We start from the raw sequence: 21,075 nt of genomic DNA on the forward strand, positions 1-21,075 counted from the left end.
AATAGAATAATCTAGCATGGGGAATGCCTCCAACCACGATGTTAGTGAGGATGGAGGAATCTGTTAAATTTTTTTAATTCAGCCTACAAACTAAATGAAAAGAAATCTCAGGGTATGGCCAGTAAAAAAACATCTTGCAACAATCAAATCACACTTCAGACTTTAATGCCTCCACGTTGTCAAATTTCATATTTAACTACATTCAATCACAGCATGTTTTGTGTCGTAACTGTATATTTATTTTTTCATTAGCTATACCCCCCCCCCCCCCCCCCACACACACACACACACACACACACACACACGGAGTAAGCCTATCAAGTGTTGTAAATCTCTGAAGTGAAAAATGAACAAAGCATGTCTTCCTATAGTACGTACTGTATTTGCTTTAACCCAAAGTACTAGCTGCTTTGTTCTCTTTCCTTTTTCAGCAGGATAAGGCGCCCTGCCACACCCCAAAAATGGTTCAGAATTCCAGGAGACAGCCCCATCCTCCACTGCCCAGCACACAGGTAGTGGGGGTCCTTTCCTTGCACACAGGTGTCAGATTACACTCAGCTACCTGCTCTGTTGTGCAGTGTGTGACATGAGATCCCCCACCCCTAGAAATGCTGCATTTCATCTGTGTATCACCTGAGGCCCAGTCACTTCACTGGTTATATGTAGGGGTCTAAAACCACTTAGAAAATATGTTGGCACACAAATAAGGGTAAGAGAAGAAAAGAGCGAAGTCATTTTTAAGCAAAAATGAAATATCTGAAAGAGGAAAGTAAATCGAATTAAAACATCATATACTGTAGTTTATTTTTATTCAAAAAGTTACTGTCTCAAGACATAAATACAAATCAGAAAACAGTACAGAGGACAATAGAATGTGGAGGACAACAGGTTAGGTAAATATATAAAACATTTTAGCTGGTTGAAAACAAAGCTGTAAGAACTGCTTTCACAAAGATATACTCTGCCTAGAGTAAGAAAGAAACTGACTTAAGTTTAAAATCATATATACACAGTCCTCTCAGCAGTTCTACTAAATGCAGTGGTGTGAAGGAAGAATAGGCAGTCATTTCAGACATGATTAATGCAACATGAATCAAGACGGATCAGGTTCTGTGTTAGACTGTGAGGTTTAAAACTTATATTTTAGAAGTCTCTAGTTAATTTATGGTTTTTGGCTACCTCAGCCTAAAGGTGATCATTACACAGTTTAACAGCAGTTTTTTTTTTTTTGTTTGGTTTTTTTTTTTTTTTGTTTTTTTTTTTTGTTTTTGTTTTTTTACACAAGAGAAGTTTGTGTATTGCAAGCATAAGGCATGGAATGACTTAAACCTCAGAGGAAAAAATGAAGACAACTGACAAAAAAAAAATATACACATGAAATATAACTTAAATTTTACTTTTATGTCTAGCTGCCTACGCTGGGCAAAATGAGTTGGGTTGGATGGCAAATATTGACAACTGGCTGTGAAGGATGAAGTGTAGATCAAAGCTTTTATAGAATAAAGCCAAGTGTTGCTTAGTTTCTCAACTAATTTAAAAATACAGGAAATGTACTGTAACCTGCTGGAAGTATACTTAACCTGAAGACTGCTTGCAAAGACAGATAAAACAATATAAAATACAAATTTAAAAATCAGTTCAAAGCGATTATTACCGCTTTAACTATTTTTTTTAAACATTGTTAAAACTTTCAATATATTTCTGAAACCTCAATTTAAGTTGGAATTTAAAAGTAAGAAAAAACTAAACAAACTGCGCAATTATAAAATCAGCACCAATTTATATATATATATATATATATCTCATTTTATTTAAAATTTAGAACCCTATTCCCACACTCTAATAAGCTGTATAATTTCTGTTTAAAGTTTTTTGTTTTTTTTTTTTTTCTTTTATGCAAACATACTACAATAAGCTTCTCTTTATTTGGAGACAAAATACAGTGGCACTACTGGAAGGAATTTCACAACATTACAAGTTTGGTAAAGGACAAGCAAACTTTAAAAGGTCATTAATGAGCAAGCATGGTTATGTCTGGATACCCTTAGAACCAATTACCCACTGACGGGTTTCTGGGGTAGGTGGGTGGAGGCGGAAGAATGGGGGGCGGGAGGTATTCGGTAAGGCTCCTTTATTAAAACAACATTAAAATGGCTCTGCTAAAAAAAAAGAAAGAAAAAAAAGAAAAAAAAAAGAAAAAAAAAAGTGACTGTATTTCATGAGATCAGTCTAATTTGTGACATTTTGCAAAATACAGGAAACTATTACATAACCATACTGAATTATAAATATAAATGCTATGATTTCAGCTCTTATGTGGAGTTAAGAGAACCAACATTATTCATTAAATGGGAGTTTGATTATTTAAAAAATTAATAACTAAGCATTATAACTGGACAAACTAAAATACATAAATAAAAAATTATTTTCTCCAAAATGGTACAATGTAGCTTATTTTCAAACTGTTTACTTGTCCTTTATACTTTTCAGGCATTCAAAACTGCCCGTCAATGCACTTAATCTTGGTAAGCATGTCAAATTCTCCTTAGAGAAAATTCTGTACAGAATTTTAATGTATCTACCACAAATTTGTCATTAAAAACTTCCTCTTCCATTTAAAAAAAACACTTCACCACAGAGTTGATAGATGAACTGGTATTAAAACATTGATACCCCAAGAACCTAGAGAGAAAAAAAAATGAGCGTTAGGAGTATGAAAGAGATGTGGACAGATAAGATGAATTCAAATTAATAAAAGAAGGGGGAAAAAAAGCAGTAAGGCAGCAAACCACTTAAACAAAACAATGAAAATGTTATTGAAGAACGATCTGAATCTATGAAAATGTGATATGCTGCCATCAAGTGTTTGTTATATAGAACTACGTAGTCTCTATATGGAGATGAATGTGGAAAATGTTTTTTTCTAAGTGAACGGTGGCATTCTAACAAACTTTTCTTGTGTTTACATTTTATTTTGTGTCCGTTTTTAGTTTTTTGAAGTACAGTCAAACAAATTGATACAGTAATTGTACGAAAATAAGAAAATAAGTACAGAAAAGTCAACTTAATTTGAAAACTAAAGTGGTTAATGTAGTAAATCTTTATTGCTACTATTATATGCATATATGGTTCTACTGGTAAGCTTCTAGCATAAGGAAGGCTACATGCCTCTAATAAGCTAAGAACGATGACACCAATGTTTGAAAAACCATGACGGTCTAAGCTGGTAACCTATGCAAATATTTCTGGGAGGACAGAGATCTTTTCATTTGTATTCCCCAAGAGAACTGACAGTAATGTTAAGGCCTCAAAAACATACCCAGAGTTCACAGCTTCAATACACTCCACAAGTTTATTATGGTTGTCAAATTCAGAGCCAGAAAAATTATCTCATCTATTAACCACAAACTAAAAAAATAAATCTGTGCTACACAACATCTGTCTGCTAATAATTACTACTAGAAAATGCACTATGCAGTGTGTCAAATCCATTGGGAAGATAGCAACAGTATATTAAAGTCCTATGACAGATTTAGAGAAGTCAATTTCCAGTTATGCTCGCAGACAAATGAGCAATGAAAGCCTTGGTTATGTTGTTATTTCATTATCTTTAATATGGCAGGTATTATGTATTTTAGGCTTACAGATTCATCCATGATTGAAGCAGGATCAAAGAAATCAGGTTTAAGTTCTGTTCTCTCTCTCCTGTTTTTAGATGGAGGCTAAAGAAAGGGAAACAAGTGTCATGATTAGTATTATATAAATCAGGCAAGTATAACAGACCAAATTAATGACCATTTTAACTCTAGTTAAAGTGTTTGTTACCCCTAAAATTTAAATTAATATATGCATTAAAATATACATACTGCTCAGTAACTTTTTTTTTTTTAAGCAGGGTGCTTGCAAAATACCTGGTGATTTTTTTGTTTCCTGGATTTCTGTTTCAAACTGACTATGTATGGCACAGAGGAAGATACAGCCTACATTGGTCAGTTTACATCCCTTGTATACCTACTAGGATGCAGGGTACTGTACCTACTGTGGTTAGTTTAGTGCCATGCCCCCATCTTGCCATGCTCTGTTGCTCAACAGCAAAGCCTCACTCTCAAAACTATAGTGCACACAGATGAAGAATATTCTTCCCCACTGTTTGAGCTGCCAACTGATAATTGAACCACTAGATGGATTAAGGTCAGTAGAGGAGCAGCTGTGAGATATAGAATGTTTGTTATAATGTGTGTGAGAAGGGCAGCAGGAAGAGATAGAAGCCATTATCACAGGTGGTTAGGGAGGGCTGCAGAATGCCCAGACTGGAGCGAGTGCAGTTAAGACACTGTATGAGGTGGGGGATCGGCTGAAGTACTTAAAGATAAAAGCTGGATTGCAGGTGATTGAGATGAAGACAGCTGGAGAATGTTGGAATAGAGTACATGTTGGATCACTGTGTGAGATGGAGAGCAGCTGCAGGACAGGAGGAGAGAGGATACGGCTAGTAGAGATTGCAGATGAGAAAGAGGTGCAGGCTATGTAAGGCAAGAATACAGATAGGGGACTGCCTTGCAAACAGACTGGGAATGTACTTCCTTGGTGTGTGTGACATCAGACACTGCCTACCCACTTAGTAGTAGTACATGTCTCCACTATGAGGGGGAGGGAAGTGAAGGCAGGCTATGCAGTCACATGATCACAGGATTGGAAAAAAAAAACAAAAAGTACAAAAAAACTTAGTTTTTACAAAGCTACATTTGATTATGATAATAAAAGGTTTCCTACATTAAAATGTACTATTTTTGTAGTGTGTTCACATATTCTTTAAAGCTGAACACCACAAACTGCTAAACATACAGCTGGAGGACACATATGGAAGAAGTTTTAGCTGCCAAAGGATTTGTTCTTCTGTCCGGCACAAGGACAAGCTAGACACATCACATCATCATTCTCTCTAATGAAGTTAAACTTGACCACTTTCCCTGATCTTGGTTTCCGACTGGACAGTGAAAGAGAAGCAGCAGGCTGAGGAGGTTATCTTTCCTCCTGAAGGCAAATGTACATTTAGCAATCCAGAATAGCTCAAAGTACTGAAATTTACTCTCCTTGTCTGAGTTCTACTATAAAAGGGATTGCAAGAAGCTGATAAAGATTCCATAGATTGAATTAACCTTTTTTTTTATCATTTAAATCTGCCTGGAGTCCTGTTTAAATATTAATCTTAACTATTAGAACAATGTTTTAAAAGCATAAATCACGGTTTCTTATATAGCTGGACAATGATTAATTTATAACAGAGGTTATACAACTATTTGCTAGAACGCTGCAGCTTGCATTTTAAGGTCTATTCATAATATGCAGGCCACACTGTGGAGCCTGTGGTCTGTCAGCGAGCTCTTTCTACCCAAGGCAGAAGAGAGAACTCAGTGATTGAAGTGGTGGCATAAATGACAGATAACGTTATGCCCTCTCTTCCAAGGACATTTGTAAAGCAGATCACTGTGCTTTTTAAATGTGCCAAGGGTTCTTCCCTTTTTAAAGCTGTGGTATGGCCACAGAAACACCTTATAAACAGATGGCACTTCTATTGCTTCTGCTCCTACCCACAGTGCACACTGTAAAACAACAGCATGATAAATGGGTCAACGGATTTGTTAGTTATGCTCATAAAACCATTATGGAGATAACCATTGGGGATTTTGTCACTGAAAGTTAAACAATTGACCTATTTTACATGCTATTACATATATAAGCAGTGGCTGCTCTCTACTTACCAAGTCTATATCCATTGTATCAAAGTCCATGCCTTCATTAAGATCTTCAATTCGTCCCTCTGAAGACATCATGACATCCTCAACAATAGGCTCTTCATCATCTTCCATTAAACCTGGATTGCGCCGTCTGGTTAAGGGAACAAAAAAAAAAAATTAACAATGTAAATAGTCTTTTTTACTTTACCTTGCAGTAAAATAGAGGGTCATGATTACTAGGACATTAAAGTGTTCTTTGAATCTGCAAATACAAGAAAAAAATATATTTTACTGTGTGCCTAATGAAATCTCAACCATTCAAACTTAACAGATAGCGCATAACTCCAGTTTTATTGAGAACAGAAATATCCTCCAAAAAGGTGTGCTACATACTTTACCCTTTCGCTGTCACATTTTATGCATTTTTTTTTTTTTTAAAGATTTCAGGTCTGAAAATTACTTAACATCCCTTAAAACATTATACAATTTCTGAAAGCAGACACCATGGAGAATAAAATGGTGGAGGTGACAACTTTTATATCGTGTGCAAAAGTTTTGCATAAAATACAGTAAAACTTCCATTTCAGGGCACACAATCACAATACCCTTTTTTGGCACAATATGAAGCTGTGCTAAGTAGATAGATAACCAGCATGTCGAACCTAAACACTGTGTGCACCTGCTGATAGGGACAAACTTTGGAACTCTAATAATGTTCCATAGGCAGAGCTTTAAAAGCCCCCTAGGAGTCATCAATGCTCTCACCCCAGTGTGCGTTTTTTTTTTTTTGTGTGAAAGGTTCTTTTTAATGACACAAGTTAGATCTATTTAGAAAAAAAGGTGCATATTTATTTTACAAATGAGCCTGCAAAGCATTGCAACCGTGATCAGTGGATCTTTGATACAAAGCAGGTTCTGCAGACTCCTCCTCCAGATGTAAGTATTTCAGTTAGAAGTATCAATGATCTAGGAGTGCGCTTATCACCACAGAGAACTACAAGACCGTCTGCACAGTGGTAGACAGGCCTTGTAGTTTATTCATTCACAGATATCTCTGATTGCATGATGTGGCTATGCTGTGGGGGGGGGAAAGAACTCCCTCACACTTTTGGGTGAGGAGAGAGTTTATCTGACACCATGTTACACCCTAAATATGGATGTAGTGTAACATGGTTTTGAAGATGGCGATTGCCCAGTCCTCAGCATTTTACAGCCCCCACACCACATTGGGTCCTTTGGCTGTGTCCGGCCTGTGAGGCCTCGACTGTAAGCATGCATCTCTGAGCCTGTCAGCTTCCACACTGGACCTGTGCTTGTGAAACCTAGAATGACATGCTCAGGGAGATAACTGGTAGGATGAGCAGTTTTTTTATTAAAATGTATGATATGGGAATGACTATGTGACAAATGAAAAGTCTCAGTTGGTGGGGATGAGCCAGAAATATGCCCTGACTTAAAAGACTGGCATCAGTCTTTAGAATGTTGCACTTTAACCCCATCACACCGGCACCTCCCAGCCCTTTAAGGGGTTTCTGACGCCGGGAGGCGGGGTGAGTTTTAGGGTCATGTGACCACTGTAATTGGTTGTCATGGCAGTCACATGATCGAAAAGGTTCCGATCGCAAGGAGAGATCAGGACCTTTCTGTGGGATGTCGGCACATGTGCTCGGAGAGTGCAGGGCATGCGCTCTCAGCACATTTCTTTACAAATGGTACGAAAATATGTGGCCATGTGGCGCCAAGGCCTAGCCACCGAGAGGCATATTTGCATACTGTCGACATGAAGGATGTTAAAGAAAGAGAAAACCTGACCTAAGACAATATCATGGACAGAAGCCACCATGATAGAGACCTCCCAGTTCAAGGATTCAACAGAATAATCTGGTCTACAGACAGCCTGAATTTGTCCCATGATTTGAAAATATTCCTTCGCAAGGCTTTTAAGTGGATTTGAACAAATAGAATTGCTTTGAAGGTGAATACCATCAGTCCTTTCTACAAAACAGAGAAGATCAACATTGGGAGTGAATTTGACTGTGCAGTTTTGTCAACTTCTCCTGGGGTAGAAAAAAATGAAGGGTATCCAGGAGAAAATCTAACAAAGAACACAATGGAATCAAAGATGAATTTTCAATGTTCAGGATCCAACTGAAGTCCGCAATGTGACTGACAACCTGGAGTTCAAAGATCAGAGAGGCATGTCCTCACAATAACAGACTGCCCAATTATCTGATGATTGGAAATTTTTGAAGGCCCATGACTGGTGCAAAGACAGAGGTGAAACTATTTGTAACCCATTCATCGGCTATGCCAACTACCAAATATCTGCACACCACATTAGGTATCCTCCCTACTTGTGATGTAAAAGGTGCTGTCAGACCTTGATGTGTTTGCAGATTTGTCTGCAGGCTAGGATCATTTGGTTTGCCATGGACATTTAGAACTGGGGTGTCAATCTGTGCCTTTAAAGTGGTTGAAAACCCTTATATATACCCAGTGAAGTAACTAGCCTCAGGTGATACAGAGCTGAAACAAAGCCCCCTAGATAAGTTGTACCAGTTTATCTGTTCTCTACAGTCTTGCAAAAAACACAGTTTATAGGATTTTTTTTCTCAGCAGCAGAAAGCAGGGGGTATGGACCTGATGTCTCACACAAAGCAGAGTTAGAGGGCAGAGCTCAGTGAAATCTGAGCTCTGATTGGAGAGAAGAAACACACTCCCCTTCACACAGCACACAGGAAAATGCACAGCTAAGGCCGTATGCTGGAGTTCCCTCCCTTGTTGTCCCCTTCCGGGAAAACCTATAACCACCGATTCATGCAGATATAGGAATGCGACAGCAAAAAGAAATCACCAACACTTTGGATGGTGCAAACACGCACTTTAGAAGGGCATGATTTGCTCATTCTTCAGGTCAGAGATTTACAACCACTTTAATCCTTAGTTTGGGTGGCTAGGGTAAATGAATGTTTTTTACACGATTGCTTTTTCAATTGTTTTGTTCAACTATCTTGTTCAGTGAACAGCACCAGAAATGACTGCCTGCACAGATGATTCCAATTGGGATCTTTGGGATACACAGCAGGCGCAACTCTTCCCTTCAAGTTTGACCTTGCATGTTTGGCAAATTTAATCCTGACTTGATGGGTCAAACGCAAAGCCTTTCATTTGGTATCAGACGTGCTGGAAAAGTTAGAAAAATGTGGTACTCACGACCCGTTGAACTTAGGAAGTACCAGGAAGAATATCAGGAAAATTGACCTCTGTCACTTCAGGCAGAGTGCTAGGCACACCAGACTGACTGTTGATCAATCCCTGAAAACTAGACTGCTTGAAGTGCTCCAAGATAGGCAAAAAAACAAAACAAAAAAAACCCCAAAAAATACAGTAAGAGGAGAGGTTAGTGCATGCGCTCTTCCTCATCACAATGCTGTGTCATCATGCCTGAAAAAAGAAAAATTAAGAAAGAAGGAAATTTAACACGGCGGGTTGGGCATAAACAGTGCCAAGGTGCTGAAACATTAGTTAAAGAACAGCCCAAGATGGAGGAGAGTCCCCCTTAATGACCAGCTTGCAAATTCATAAAAGTAGAAGACAAGCCAAAAGTAAAAAGGAGAACCCTTTCACAAACAGCCCAGTCAGCTACAGATTCTTTTGCATCAAATAACACACAAGCAGCCTAAGTACCAGAGGAAAGACCTCAACACAAGACTGCAAGGTACTCCCAACAGCGAGTACTCAGAGGCTTGGACAGGAACACTGCCCATGCTCTGGGCCAAATAATTTCACAAGAAATCCCCAAAAAACTGCCCAGGCCAAAAAAGCAGAATCGTGGAATATAGACAGATGATCACTGTAGACTGCAGGAACGTGGCAGAAAAAATACCAGTATAATTCCTGAACTAGGAATATTAGAAATTGGCCAACTTGAGAGACTTCCACCATTTCCAATATCTGGTCTGAATCTAACAGAAGCTGTTGATAGGTTTCCATTACTCAGCTGCAAATAATTTCCAGTAAAAAGAGCACATGAAATGGATGCACAAAAACTGCATATATCTGGGGGGATGAGGGGGGGGGGGGGGGGAGGGCAAGATTACATGCAGTTCTTGTTTGTTGGGCCCTTGTCTAACTGGACAGCAGCAAGGCGATACTAAAGATAAAGTATATACTACTTGTCCTTAATCTTAGGAGAGGAGAGCAGGTTGGAGGCAGTATGGTGTTCTTGATGCGCCCTTGCCTACCCGGACAGAAGAAAAAGAATTTGATACCTGCAGATACTGCTGCCTATTGTAGTACTGGGATACACACAGTACCTTTATTGTATTTACATTTCTTTTTTTTTTTAAATTTAAATATTTATTTATTTTTCAAATAAAGCAATACACATTTCCATAATGTAAAAATATAACATTACAAAATCTCATAAAACACTAATTTCATATCATTTTCTCCCCCTTACTCCCTTCCTTTCAACCCTCCCACCTCCCACCCCACTTTAATATACCCCTGACATCTATCTGATCGACTTGTATCTCACATCCTCTGGATACCGAGGCTTGGAAAAAAAGAAGAAAGAAAGACAGGCTAGTTGCTATATTTTCTCCTTTTCCTTGGCCTTTCCTCTTTTCTCTTCCTTTCTTCTTATCCTCTCTTTCCCTTTTCTTTATGCTTACTTACTCAGTACCTTCCTTTACCTTTACTTTGAACTCCTCCCATTTCCCCCATTTCATATGATATGTCCCCATCCTATCTTCCTGCATATAATAAAGTTTTTCCATTCTAGCAATCTGGTCCACTCTATTCATCCAATCCTCTTCCCTCGGTACCTCAACTTTACGCCAAAACCTAGGAATCAGACTTTTTGCTGCATTTAAATAGCACATTATACCCAGTTCTTTATATTTATTTCCAGGTAATATTGAGTTATGAAAAAGACAGGTTTCAGGGTCCAGTCCTATCTCTATTCCAGTGATAATCGTGATTTGATTTCTAATTTTTTCCCAATATACTTGTATTTTTGAACATTCCCACCATATGTGATACATCGTGCCCAACCCTCCACACCCTCGCCAACACCAGGGTTGGTTCTCCTCACTCAACTTGTGCTCTATCACCGGTGTAAAATACCACCTTGTCAAACATTTAAAATTCATTTCCACCTCACGCATGCTAATATTTTCGTGTACCATTCTATATATTTTCCTCTGTGTATGTTCTTCCCACTCCACTCCTAAATCCTTTTCCCATTTTTCTATATATTTTAATTTAAACTTACTATCTAAATCCATGAGAGCTTTATATGCTTTAGCAGTGCTGTGTTTCCCATCACCTCGGTCTTCTAAGTATTTCTCAAATTCATTCCACTCTTTCCTAGTTCTAAGGGGCTTCGTCAATTTCTCCACAAATTGTTTCAATTGATTATATCTCCATATATCTATCCTAGTGAAAATCATTCCCTCTTCCCTTTTCAAATCCTCCAGTGTTCTTAAGTTTACCCCCTCCATTACATCTCTCAGCTGAGCGTCTTCCTTCATAATCCATCTACCTGAAATTTCCTCTTTACCTGGGGGGAAAAAAATCTGAATTTCTTAGTGACATTAATAGTGAATTAAAATCCCATTTCCTCTGTTTGTGCATTTTATCCCACTCCCTTATTACAATTCTCGTGTATATACTCGTGCTCTCCTCTAATTCTCTAAACTGTGGTGGCACCCATACACTCCTACCCAACTCCTTTCTGCTAAGTGTATTTTCAATTGTGACCCAATGTTTACTCTTTGAATTATATGTCCAGTCAAAAATTCTTGCTAAAATGACTGCCCTGTGGTATCTTTTAAAGTCCGGTACTCCCAACCCCCCCTTTGTATTTACATTTCTAATTTAATCACTTCTGATTTTGTTTAACATTTTGTACCAAGCAAATATACTAAGTAAGTTAAGTTAGGTGGGTCAATGCTGCCATCTCCTGGATATATTTTTGAGCCACTGTAAATGCATTCAACACAAATACTGCACTCTAAACTAGAACAATGCTTTCTGCAATATATAAGCCCAAAAGAACAGCTCTAGGGAGTCAAAATTCACCTCACCTGGAGGTATATCTTTATTGCTCAAATGATTAAAAGTAGTCCTCTGAGTGTACTTGGACCGGCCGGGGATCTCATCGCTCCGCAAGTGATGTCACTGCAACCGGGACAGGGGTGGAAATAGAGCCCTGGGAGTGAGGCACAAGCTTGGCTGGTTACCACGACGTGTGCCATGCGCATGCACCCCCTTCCCGGTTGCAGTGACGTCACTTCTGGAGCAATGCAATCCCTGGCCAGTCCAAGAACGCTCAGAGGACTAGTCTCTTTTCGGTCCGGGGACGCAGGTGAGCGGACACTCCACCTCACAATGTCCTGGGTCATCATTGTTCTGCAAGCTTGAGGCACTCACTCTTCTACAACTTTTATAATGTTAATCATTTGAATAAAGAAAAACCTCTAGGTGAGGTGAATTTTGACTCCCTAGAGCTGGTCTTTTGGGCTTACATTCTACACTTCTACTAAAGATATACAGCGGCAGTGGACAAGTGGTCCTCTTATTTGAGCCCAAGCGCTTTGACCCATTGTTCCAGCTTTATGCAATATGCAGACTTTTGCTAGAAATGCTATTACATAGACTGAATTTTAGTTTTTAGTCAACTGATTAAATACCTAGCACAATAAGGCAATGTATAAATGCTTTCTTACATGGCTTGCTGTAGATTAGTCCTCAATTTCACAAAGTTCATGGCTGCTCGCTCTTGCTGTTGCCTTGCAACTTCTTCCTGCTGTCGCTGAGCAAGCATCCACGTTACCTGCGTACTGAACAAATTAAACGTCCAGAATATTATTCTTTTTATTACATTCCACATACCCTGAAATTAGATAAGTATGCACACAAAACACCTACTTGTAATCAATAGGTTGGTGGTGCTCAGGTTGCATTGGATAAACTGGCATATAACTCTCTTCCGGCCTCAATCTCTTGGGATCTCTCATAATAGTGGATGTGAGCTGTGGTGTTTGCATCATGACTGGAGTATTCATTGTCTGCTCCCGACTTAGCCACATGCTATCACTACTACTACTCTCTTCAGCTTTAAGAGAAAGTAAAGATCATCTATAAAATCACAAAGTATGACAGACAAATAGTTCATATTTGACAAATGAACAAAAAGGATTACCTTCTGGTAATTTCCGTTTCGCTGTCGCTGGTTTTGCTTTTTTACTCCTTACAGATCCACCACGTCCACTCATTCCACTCATAACAGATAAAGTGTCATCATCACCTCCAGCTAATAGGGAGTTTCTGTAAGACATCAGTGGTAACCAGACATCTTCTCGTCGAAGGGACATTTGAAATGTCATGAACTTTTCCAGGTATGCGTATCTAAAGGGGAAAAAAAAATGACAATTTAAAGAAAATACAAACAAATGACATATAAAAGTAAAATTATTAAATAGATTTCTCTTTAACATTCCATAGGCTTAGCAACTAAATTATGGAAAAGCTTTGGTTCTCTCCACTCCTCTACTTGTGTTCATCATAGTCATTATATTCATGATCCGGGTCTAGAGAACAGACACACATGCTGCACATATCAACAGGTGATACATTTAGGTTACACTGATAAAGCATTCAACAACCGCTCTATAAATAATTCATAATAATTAGAAAAGATAATTATTACACAAGTCAAGGGGAGCCTATTGAGAATACAGAGGTTCTACTAAGTACTTACACTGTTTTCTTGTCCTGTCTTAACAGTTTTGAAGAGAACTCACTCAGAATATCAAGGAAGGCCATGTTTAGTGGTGGGTGAACTTCTCCTTGTGGACTTGGCTCTTTAAAGGCAAATTCTATACCATCCCTAAAATGAATGTATACATTATTAATAGAAGACAACACAATTTGAAACAAGATATTCTTGACCGTTTTACTAGTCTAACAATTTAGTACCAATATAAGGTCGTTAAAAAGCATACAGTGGTAAATGAATCACTGCTATAAAAAAAAAAAAATACAAAAACCTACAAAATACAAAAAGATAGGAATGAGATTTTAGAGGTGGAACTAATGTAAAACTATGTAAAACAGTTAAAATATACCAAATATTTTATTAACGTAGATATTAAAAATCCATAAAATAAGTGTGGAGAAGCAGAGATGTACTTCTATACAGCTGACAGAGTCCTTTACAGAAAATCTTCTACATGTTTCGCCATCATGGCTTCTTCAAGAAGTTATATGTGTTAAGGATAATAAAAATACAAGATCAACAATGTAAGAAAAAAACTTTGTTGAACATGTATTAGTATCCTACCACGTATTACTCCTGGAATACAGCCAATATCCTAGAGCGCACAGCTCCCCTCAGGTGTAATAGGAGAAAAAGAAGAGCAATAGAGTAATAGTGCTAAAACACAATATAGCACTTGTGCGTTGAAAACACATTCGGGCTCCCAACTTACCAAACCACCAAAAGTGCCAGCTTCCAACCAGAAATATACGATCTCCAAAATATAAAGAGATCAAATGTACTTGTGGAAAGGGTTAAACCCAACCAGATCTGATAAATGCTTTTACACATTTCTCCTTCTTTATTAAGTAAAAACACTCACTAATATCAGTGTTCAAAACTTAAAATACCACACCATTGTATACCGGCAGGAAAACTATGCAGTCACTGGCCACAAGCCCCACTCCTACGTGCAATTCATCTGCAGAAGAACAGTGTGTCCTGAGAGGTTTAACCCTTTTCACGAGACCTTTTGATCTCTTTAATGCAGAAATCATGTATTTCTGGTAAGAAATTTGCACTTTTGGTAGTCTGTAAAGTTAGGAGCACCAAATCCGTTATTTCAAAGCACAAGTTTCCTATCATGCATTAGCAACCCTTTGGGCTATTTGTGGACACTGGGTGTGGACTTTATTGTTGATAAAAGTTTTATGAACACTTTATATTGATGTAATCAATTTTATTTCGTGATTATTATTTTTATTGATGTAAGCACAGCAGAAATATATTTTGTGGTGCACAGGTATTTTCAGTCACAGACTGGTTTTCACATGGTTTTGCACACCGTTTTGGTGTTACAGTTTCTTTGCTTGCCCATCTTCTTTCTTGTTACCATCTGCTTTAAAATACTTTGTTACCACATTTTTTCAAGATACTAAAAACACCTACATTGAAAAAACAAGTCATGTACATAAGTAACATTTGTAACAGATAATCCTTTATAGCAGTGGTACTCAACCTTCCTAATGCCGCGACCCTTTAATACAGTTCCTCATGTTGTGGTGACCCCCAACCATAAATTATTTACCCAGTAATTATAACTCATGAAGTGTCGTTTTACCTCCAATACTGCTGCTTTCAACACAGTAGCTGCTTTTAACAGAGTAGCCGCTTTCAACACAGCAGCTACTTTCTACACAGTAGCTGCTCTTTACACATCGGAAATATGTGTTTTCCGATGGTCTTAGGCGACCCCTGTGAAAGGGTTGTTCGACCCCCAAAGGGGTCGCGACCCACAGGTTGAGAACCACTGCTTTATAGCAAGGTTACGCTGAAAAAGCTCTGATTGGGGGGTTGGGGGTTCCAATAATCTCCCTCTGAGTGAAAATGCTCTCCAAGAAGCTTATAAAGGCTACCATGTCTACGCTCTGTCTATCAATCCCACTATCCTTCTGTTTATTCTGGGATTGATATTCCTCTTGCAGCTACTTTCAGGAAAGATGGCTATACTCTTATGGCTATTAATATTTGAAATCATAGTCACAGCAACATCAAGGTGCTTGGGAGATGGTCTTACAGCCTTTACCTTTGACATGCTAGTCTATAATTTTCTTTCAGATCCCTTCAGAAAACTCTCTCCTTAGATTTTTTGGTTCATACTCAGTGTGGGGCATTTGATAATACCAAAAAGCAGAGTGACAACTTTTTTCACATTTATATAGGCTTACTGACTGAGTACAAGACTGGAGACACTAATTACAGAAAGTAAGGGCTCATTCACACTAGCAGTTGAAGGTTCTGCCATGTTGTTACTGTTCCCCATTAGCATCAGTGGCTGGGGATGTACACATGCCATGGTCACAATGTTTTGCTTGGCAGGAATGGTACCCCTTTGTCATACGTGGTTGCGGTAAGCTAGTGCGGGGTTAAAGCAGGCAATGAGGCAGCAATTCAACTCATCACTGCCTGTCAAATGCTCTCTGAAAAAAGATCTGAACATGAATCGCTCTTAAGTAATTAAAGCATGTGAACAAGTCCTTAGTTTGCAATATCACCATTATCCAATTATTTATAATCTTAACTAAGAGTAGAAAAAACAAATCTGTCAAGCCATTTTATACTATCTTTGTAGAACAAATGATTTATAACTTTTCAGTTTCTGTGCTTCATCCATGACATACCAAAGACATGAAAGAATACATAAGACCGTTGCTTTAAGTTTCACCACATTTCAAATCAATGAGCCGTAAAGGTACAAACAAATCTGTTTGTGGCTGTAATAGATTCCTTTATACTGTTGCAACAGTAACATTACCTTTTATGACTGTTACAGCACTAAAAAAAAAAAGAAAAAAAAAAGTATAATTACTTGTGCAACATTGCAATGGCTTCTCTTGTTTTAAGCTGATCGAGTCCAAAGGTTAAAGCAAATCGTCTTGCAAGTTCTTTTATACCACTGAACGTTGGCGATGATCGATCAAAGTTATAACCATGCTCCTGTAACATCTCATTGAAAAGCTAGACAGAGGAGGGGAAAAAAAAAACCTTGTCTGTTACATTTTGTTAACACATCACAATTTAATGAAGAAACTGCATGCAGTATGATATCAATGCAAACCAAAGTCAATTTCCCCTCAGATTATATATATAAAATGGTCAATGAGGAAGAGGCTTTACTTGCTTTTAGCAAGGTTGGACTCACAGTTAGATACCCCTCTATCTTTAAAAACCATGTGATTTGATTTTATGTGTGGGGTGGAGTCAGGTGGCACCGGACCTGGAGGAACAGAAGTGTGGCAGGAGTAAGCGGATTGTCCCTTAGGAGTATATTGTTCTCAATGCGGTTTGAGTTATCTGACATGTGAGTGCATTTTTAATAAAAAATTTGTAATTTTAAAAACTACTACACTATGGCGGCTCCCATCCCATTTACAGAGGTACAGCACACCAGAAAAACCAAGTGGGCAAGCGGAGTACCTGTCAAAACCAAGTGGCATTCTACCAAATCCCCAAGGTGGGGGAAGTGCATCTAGACCTACAGGGGTTGGATAAAATTATGAAAATGCCAAGTAAAAGAACAAAATCATTAACAATATGTTGTTGGACTGCCTCTGGCATCCAAGACAGCATGAATTCTCTTGGGAGTTGACAAATATAAGTCTTGGATGGTGGATAATGTAATCTTATACCCCACTTCATGCAAAAATCATTCCAGCTTTCGCAGAAATGTCAGGAGGCAGAAAAAGAGCCCGAACCTTGTTCTACAAAACGGACCATACTGTGGAGCCAAGGGAAGGTGCAAGGCTTTGTGTGCATGCTTGTCAAACCACGTTTTGACAAAAAAACACAAAAAAACTGCTTTGTGAATTGGAGCATTATAGTCTTGCTAAATGGCGCGGTCTTCGGGAAACAATGTCTGCGGACCATGGGGTGCACATGGTCGGCCAAAATTTGTACATGGCCGCCGGCGGTGGCTCTACCTTTCAAGGTGATAATGCGACCTAAAGAACACCAAGATAGGGCTGCCCAAACCACGATTGCACTACCACCAAGCTTTACCAGGCACAAGACAGTCCTGGTCATAAGCTTGGGACAGTGTTCGCCACACGTAAACACGTCCTGTGGTTGGTGCTTCATCTGACCATATTACATCCATTGATAAATATTCCACGATTTATAGGTGTTGCACCACTCTCTCCTCTTCTGAGCATTAATATGAGTCACAAGTGGTTTGGTACATGCAGCTCACTCATGAAGGTTTTGCTTATGGAGAACTGAGATTGAGCTCTGCAGTAACTTTTGCAACAGTTTTCTTATTTCGAGTCACAATCCTGTGATCCTTTTCTCTCTTTTGGTCTGTTGACCATGCTTATGCTTTTCAGACGACATTTTCCCGGAACCTGTAAATGCTGTCAAAAACTTTAATACTGTACTGCGCGACAACGCAAATGAATTGGAAAATTCAGACACAGAGGCACCAGCTAAGCGGGCACTAACAATTTTCCCTCTTTGAAGCTCTGTAAACTTGGACATTACTAGCTGTGCACACAGTGAATGACGAAAGTGAGGCTTGCCACCTGTTAGCTAGGTGTCTCATCACACAGTGGAAGCAAAAGAATGTTATATCACTTTCAACGGGAAACTTCATCACTTTGACACCTGCACCTCATGTAGTGTTTCCATACTTTTGTCTAACCTCTGTACCTCGTAGGGGCAGGCAGTTACACAATGACAGGAAGACTCAATGAAATACCTATAGTGCTCACTACCACCCAGGTAATTCATAGATTACTACAAGCCATCAGCCGCAAAGGCTGCCGGTACTTGTAGTTCATTTGATCAGAGATCTCTGTGAATTAATGATGCAGCCGTGTGGGCAGAGCCTTACATGGCCATGTTCATTTCAAATTGTGACAATGGGTGCAGGGAGAAGGTCCCCGGGCACACTGTCACAATTAGCAGGGGGATCGAGGGAAGGCTGCAGGAGCGTGAACATGTTGTTAAATGTTCCACCCTAAAAATTGGTGGAAAATGTAACGTCTTCCCAAAGAGGAACTTAACATTTAATGGAGTTTAAAGGTTCACCTTTCATAACATGGTACATTCATATTCAGGGTGTAATACGTAATATGTTATGAATGCATTGACAACACCAGCTTTGTGAATCGAAGCATTTTACCACATCGAAACAATGGAAAGTGATCTCCTTGGGGTGAACTGGTGGCAGACACCAGTAAAATAACACTATATCCTCATTAGGGAGGAAGGTAGAAACCACTTTATGAAGACAAAAACCTTGTCTCTACATAAGGCAAAAGGGCTCCCATACAGGACAACATTAAAAGCTCTAACAGTCCTGACCTAAGTGGGTCACAAGAAGGCTACCTTTCAGGACAGTAACTTCAAGTAAATGACCCTTATAAGTACAAAATTGAGCTGTTTTAATCCACAGTTACAGAGATGATCGAATAGGGTGAACAATGTGCCTAACCGCTTTATAAAAGTACAAAACCACTATTTTACAAGAAGATATATGAAAGAAATAGATAAAGCAGATCCTGGCCTATGTTAAAGGTTAAATCTTGTTCTACCCCAACTGGAGGAGGAAGTAGGAACACAGTCCAGGAAGGAGGAACACAGTCCACCAAAAATGCAGGGGGAGAAACCACACCTCTAACATCAGTTAAAATAAGTCTTATAGGATTTATGAGCTTTGAGCACAGACAGAATTACTGAATCTGAAAACGCTGAGGCTTCAATAGCCAGGTAGAGGAGTCCTTGAGAAAAAGATCAAACCAATCTGGAAGATGCCACAGCTAAAAGACAAAAAAGGTTAGCGCACCACACTCTCCTAGACCAATCCAGAGCTACAAGAAAGACTGGAGTGCCCTCAGCCTGGATCGTTTCAAGTAGATGAGATAAAAGCTTAAGTGGAACGGTAAAAGGTCAGAGTATGTTGATCCCATTTGCACCAAGACAATTGCTGTATCTGCCATTGGGTCCTGTGTCCTGGAAACAAGTCTGCAAAGCATCTTGTTGAAACCAACATGCTAAAAAAAAAAAGCCACACTGGGCATCTCTAATGCAGATATAGGTATTGACACACCTCTTGATGAGGAGACCATTCTCCCAGGTTCAGATGTTACCTGCTGAGAAAATCTACCTGCCAATTCTCCAGCAGGTGAGCGTCATACTTGAGGCTCATTCGAGGACGGGCTGGACAGGATCTGTGGACTAAGGGACCAGATGATCAGTAAGAAATGGGGGGATGGGGTGCCCAATAAATGAACAATAAACAGACAGGGGACCAGAACTCCACTGCAACTTAGAGATTGGCATCCCTTGTGACAGTTTTCCAAAGTAAGTGAAGAAAAAACCCAGGCCTCCAACGATAACATGGACAGCGACCTGCTATGGGGGCACATAGAAAAGAAGCCGAGAGTGCTGGTGTGGGACCCCAGAGGGGGAGTTTTGGGGCTGCTCTGTGCAATAACACTGTACACAGGAGGAAGCATAACATGCTTATTATTTAAGAGTGGGAAAAAAAGTATTTGCAACTGCTTTAAGTTAAATGCCTCCTTTATGATGGAACTGAAAAAGAGGTTTGAATAGAAACCATTAAACCTTTTGATTGCGGAAACAGAAAACAATAACCCACTGGGACACTGGGAAAAATGCAGCAGCAGTAGCGAGTCTCCTAAAAACCCTTATGGCTGTATGTGCAACACATTAAATTAGTGACTACAAAAACTCACACACACAGTATATACACAACAGTGCAACACAAATGATAAAATTCTTCAACAATAAAGTCCAAACAACAACTAATCATAATGAAATCTGCTCCTGAAAATGAAATAAAGCCCTTCACCAGGTTATTCAAAGAAAATCCCAAGAAGCAACTGCTTCAATGTAATTTCTGCAGCACCAGTGAAACTTGTATGAACATCAAAGTAAAACAACGCTACCACAACTGAATCCAAGGCTTAGCAGAAGGAAGCACCTCAAAGCCTAGAAGGTCAAATCGAAGTGTAAGTATTGTAAAATCACCATACAGAATTACTGAATGGACCACACTGCCTCATCCACTTCCAATGGCACATTTGCCAATGTCCAGAGGACGACAGAAAAACCTCCAATAAAGCAGATTGTCCAAGGCTTGCTTGTATTATAAAATCACGTATAAAACCACATATACAAAAAAACATGCAAAATTTGTGCTAAAGGAGCTGCTACATGTGTGACTGGCAACATGTGAAATCACATAAACATCAAAAAATCTCTTCAGGACGACCCTTTTGGACGACAACCCTTTTGGACGAAAAGAGCAGGGATTTTTTTTTTTTTTTTGATACCTACGCTTAGATTGACCTCTCGGCTTCAAGGTCCTACCTTCTGGTAAGCCATGGATTCAGTTGTGGTGGCTTCTTAGTTTGATGGTCACAGAAGTCTCAATCATGCTGCAGAAAGTTTATTGAAACACCAGTTGTACTTTGGGATCGTTTCTGAATGTCATGGGGGAGGACTTTATTTTAATACTGAGGAGCAGTTTTCATCATTTTTAGTTTTTAC

General features: G+C 39.0%; 1 protein-coding gene across 1 annotated transcript in view; it reads right to left on the minus strand.

Moving 5' to 3' along the window:
• Positions 1-792: 792 nt before the first annotated feature.
• STAG2 (STAG2 cohesin complex component) overlaps positions 793-21,075 on the minus strand; it is a 163,688-nt gene continuing 143,405 nt past the window's right edge. Inside the window, exons 28-35 of the mRNA XM_089677198.1 lie at positions 16,373-16,521; positions 13,507-13,635; positions 12,949-13,154; positions 12,675-12,861; positions 12,473-12,586; positions 5,763-5,889; positions 3,645-3,722; positions 793-2,682 (exon numbers count right to left, since the gene is read on the minus strand). Coding sequence (XP_089533324.1) covers positions 2,659-2,682; positions 3,645-3,722; positions 5,763-5,889; positions 12,473-12,586; positions 12,675-12,861; positions 12,949-13,154; positions 13,507-13,635; positions 16,373-16,521 — 1,014 coding nt within the window. The 3' untranslated portion in view covers positions 793-2,658. The remainder of the gene's footprint in view (positions 2,683-3,644; positions 3,723-5,762; positions 5,890-12,472; positions 12,587-12,674; positions 12,862-12,948; positions 13,155-13,506; positions 13,636-16,372; positions 16,522-21,075) is intronic.

This window comes from Staurois parvus, unplaced genomic scaffold (genome assembly GCF_062004578.1).
Source record: "Staurois parvus isolate SC_StPar_1 unplaced genomic scaffold, SC_StPar_1.0 ptg000181l, whole genome shotgun sequence".
NCBI classification, from domain to species: Eukaryota; Metazoa; Chordata; class Amphibia; order Anura; family Ranidae; genus Staurois; species Staurois parvus.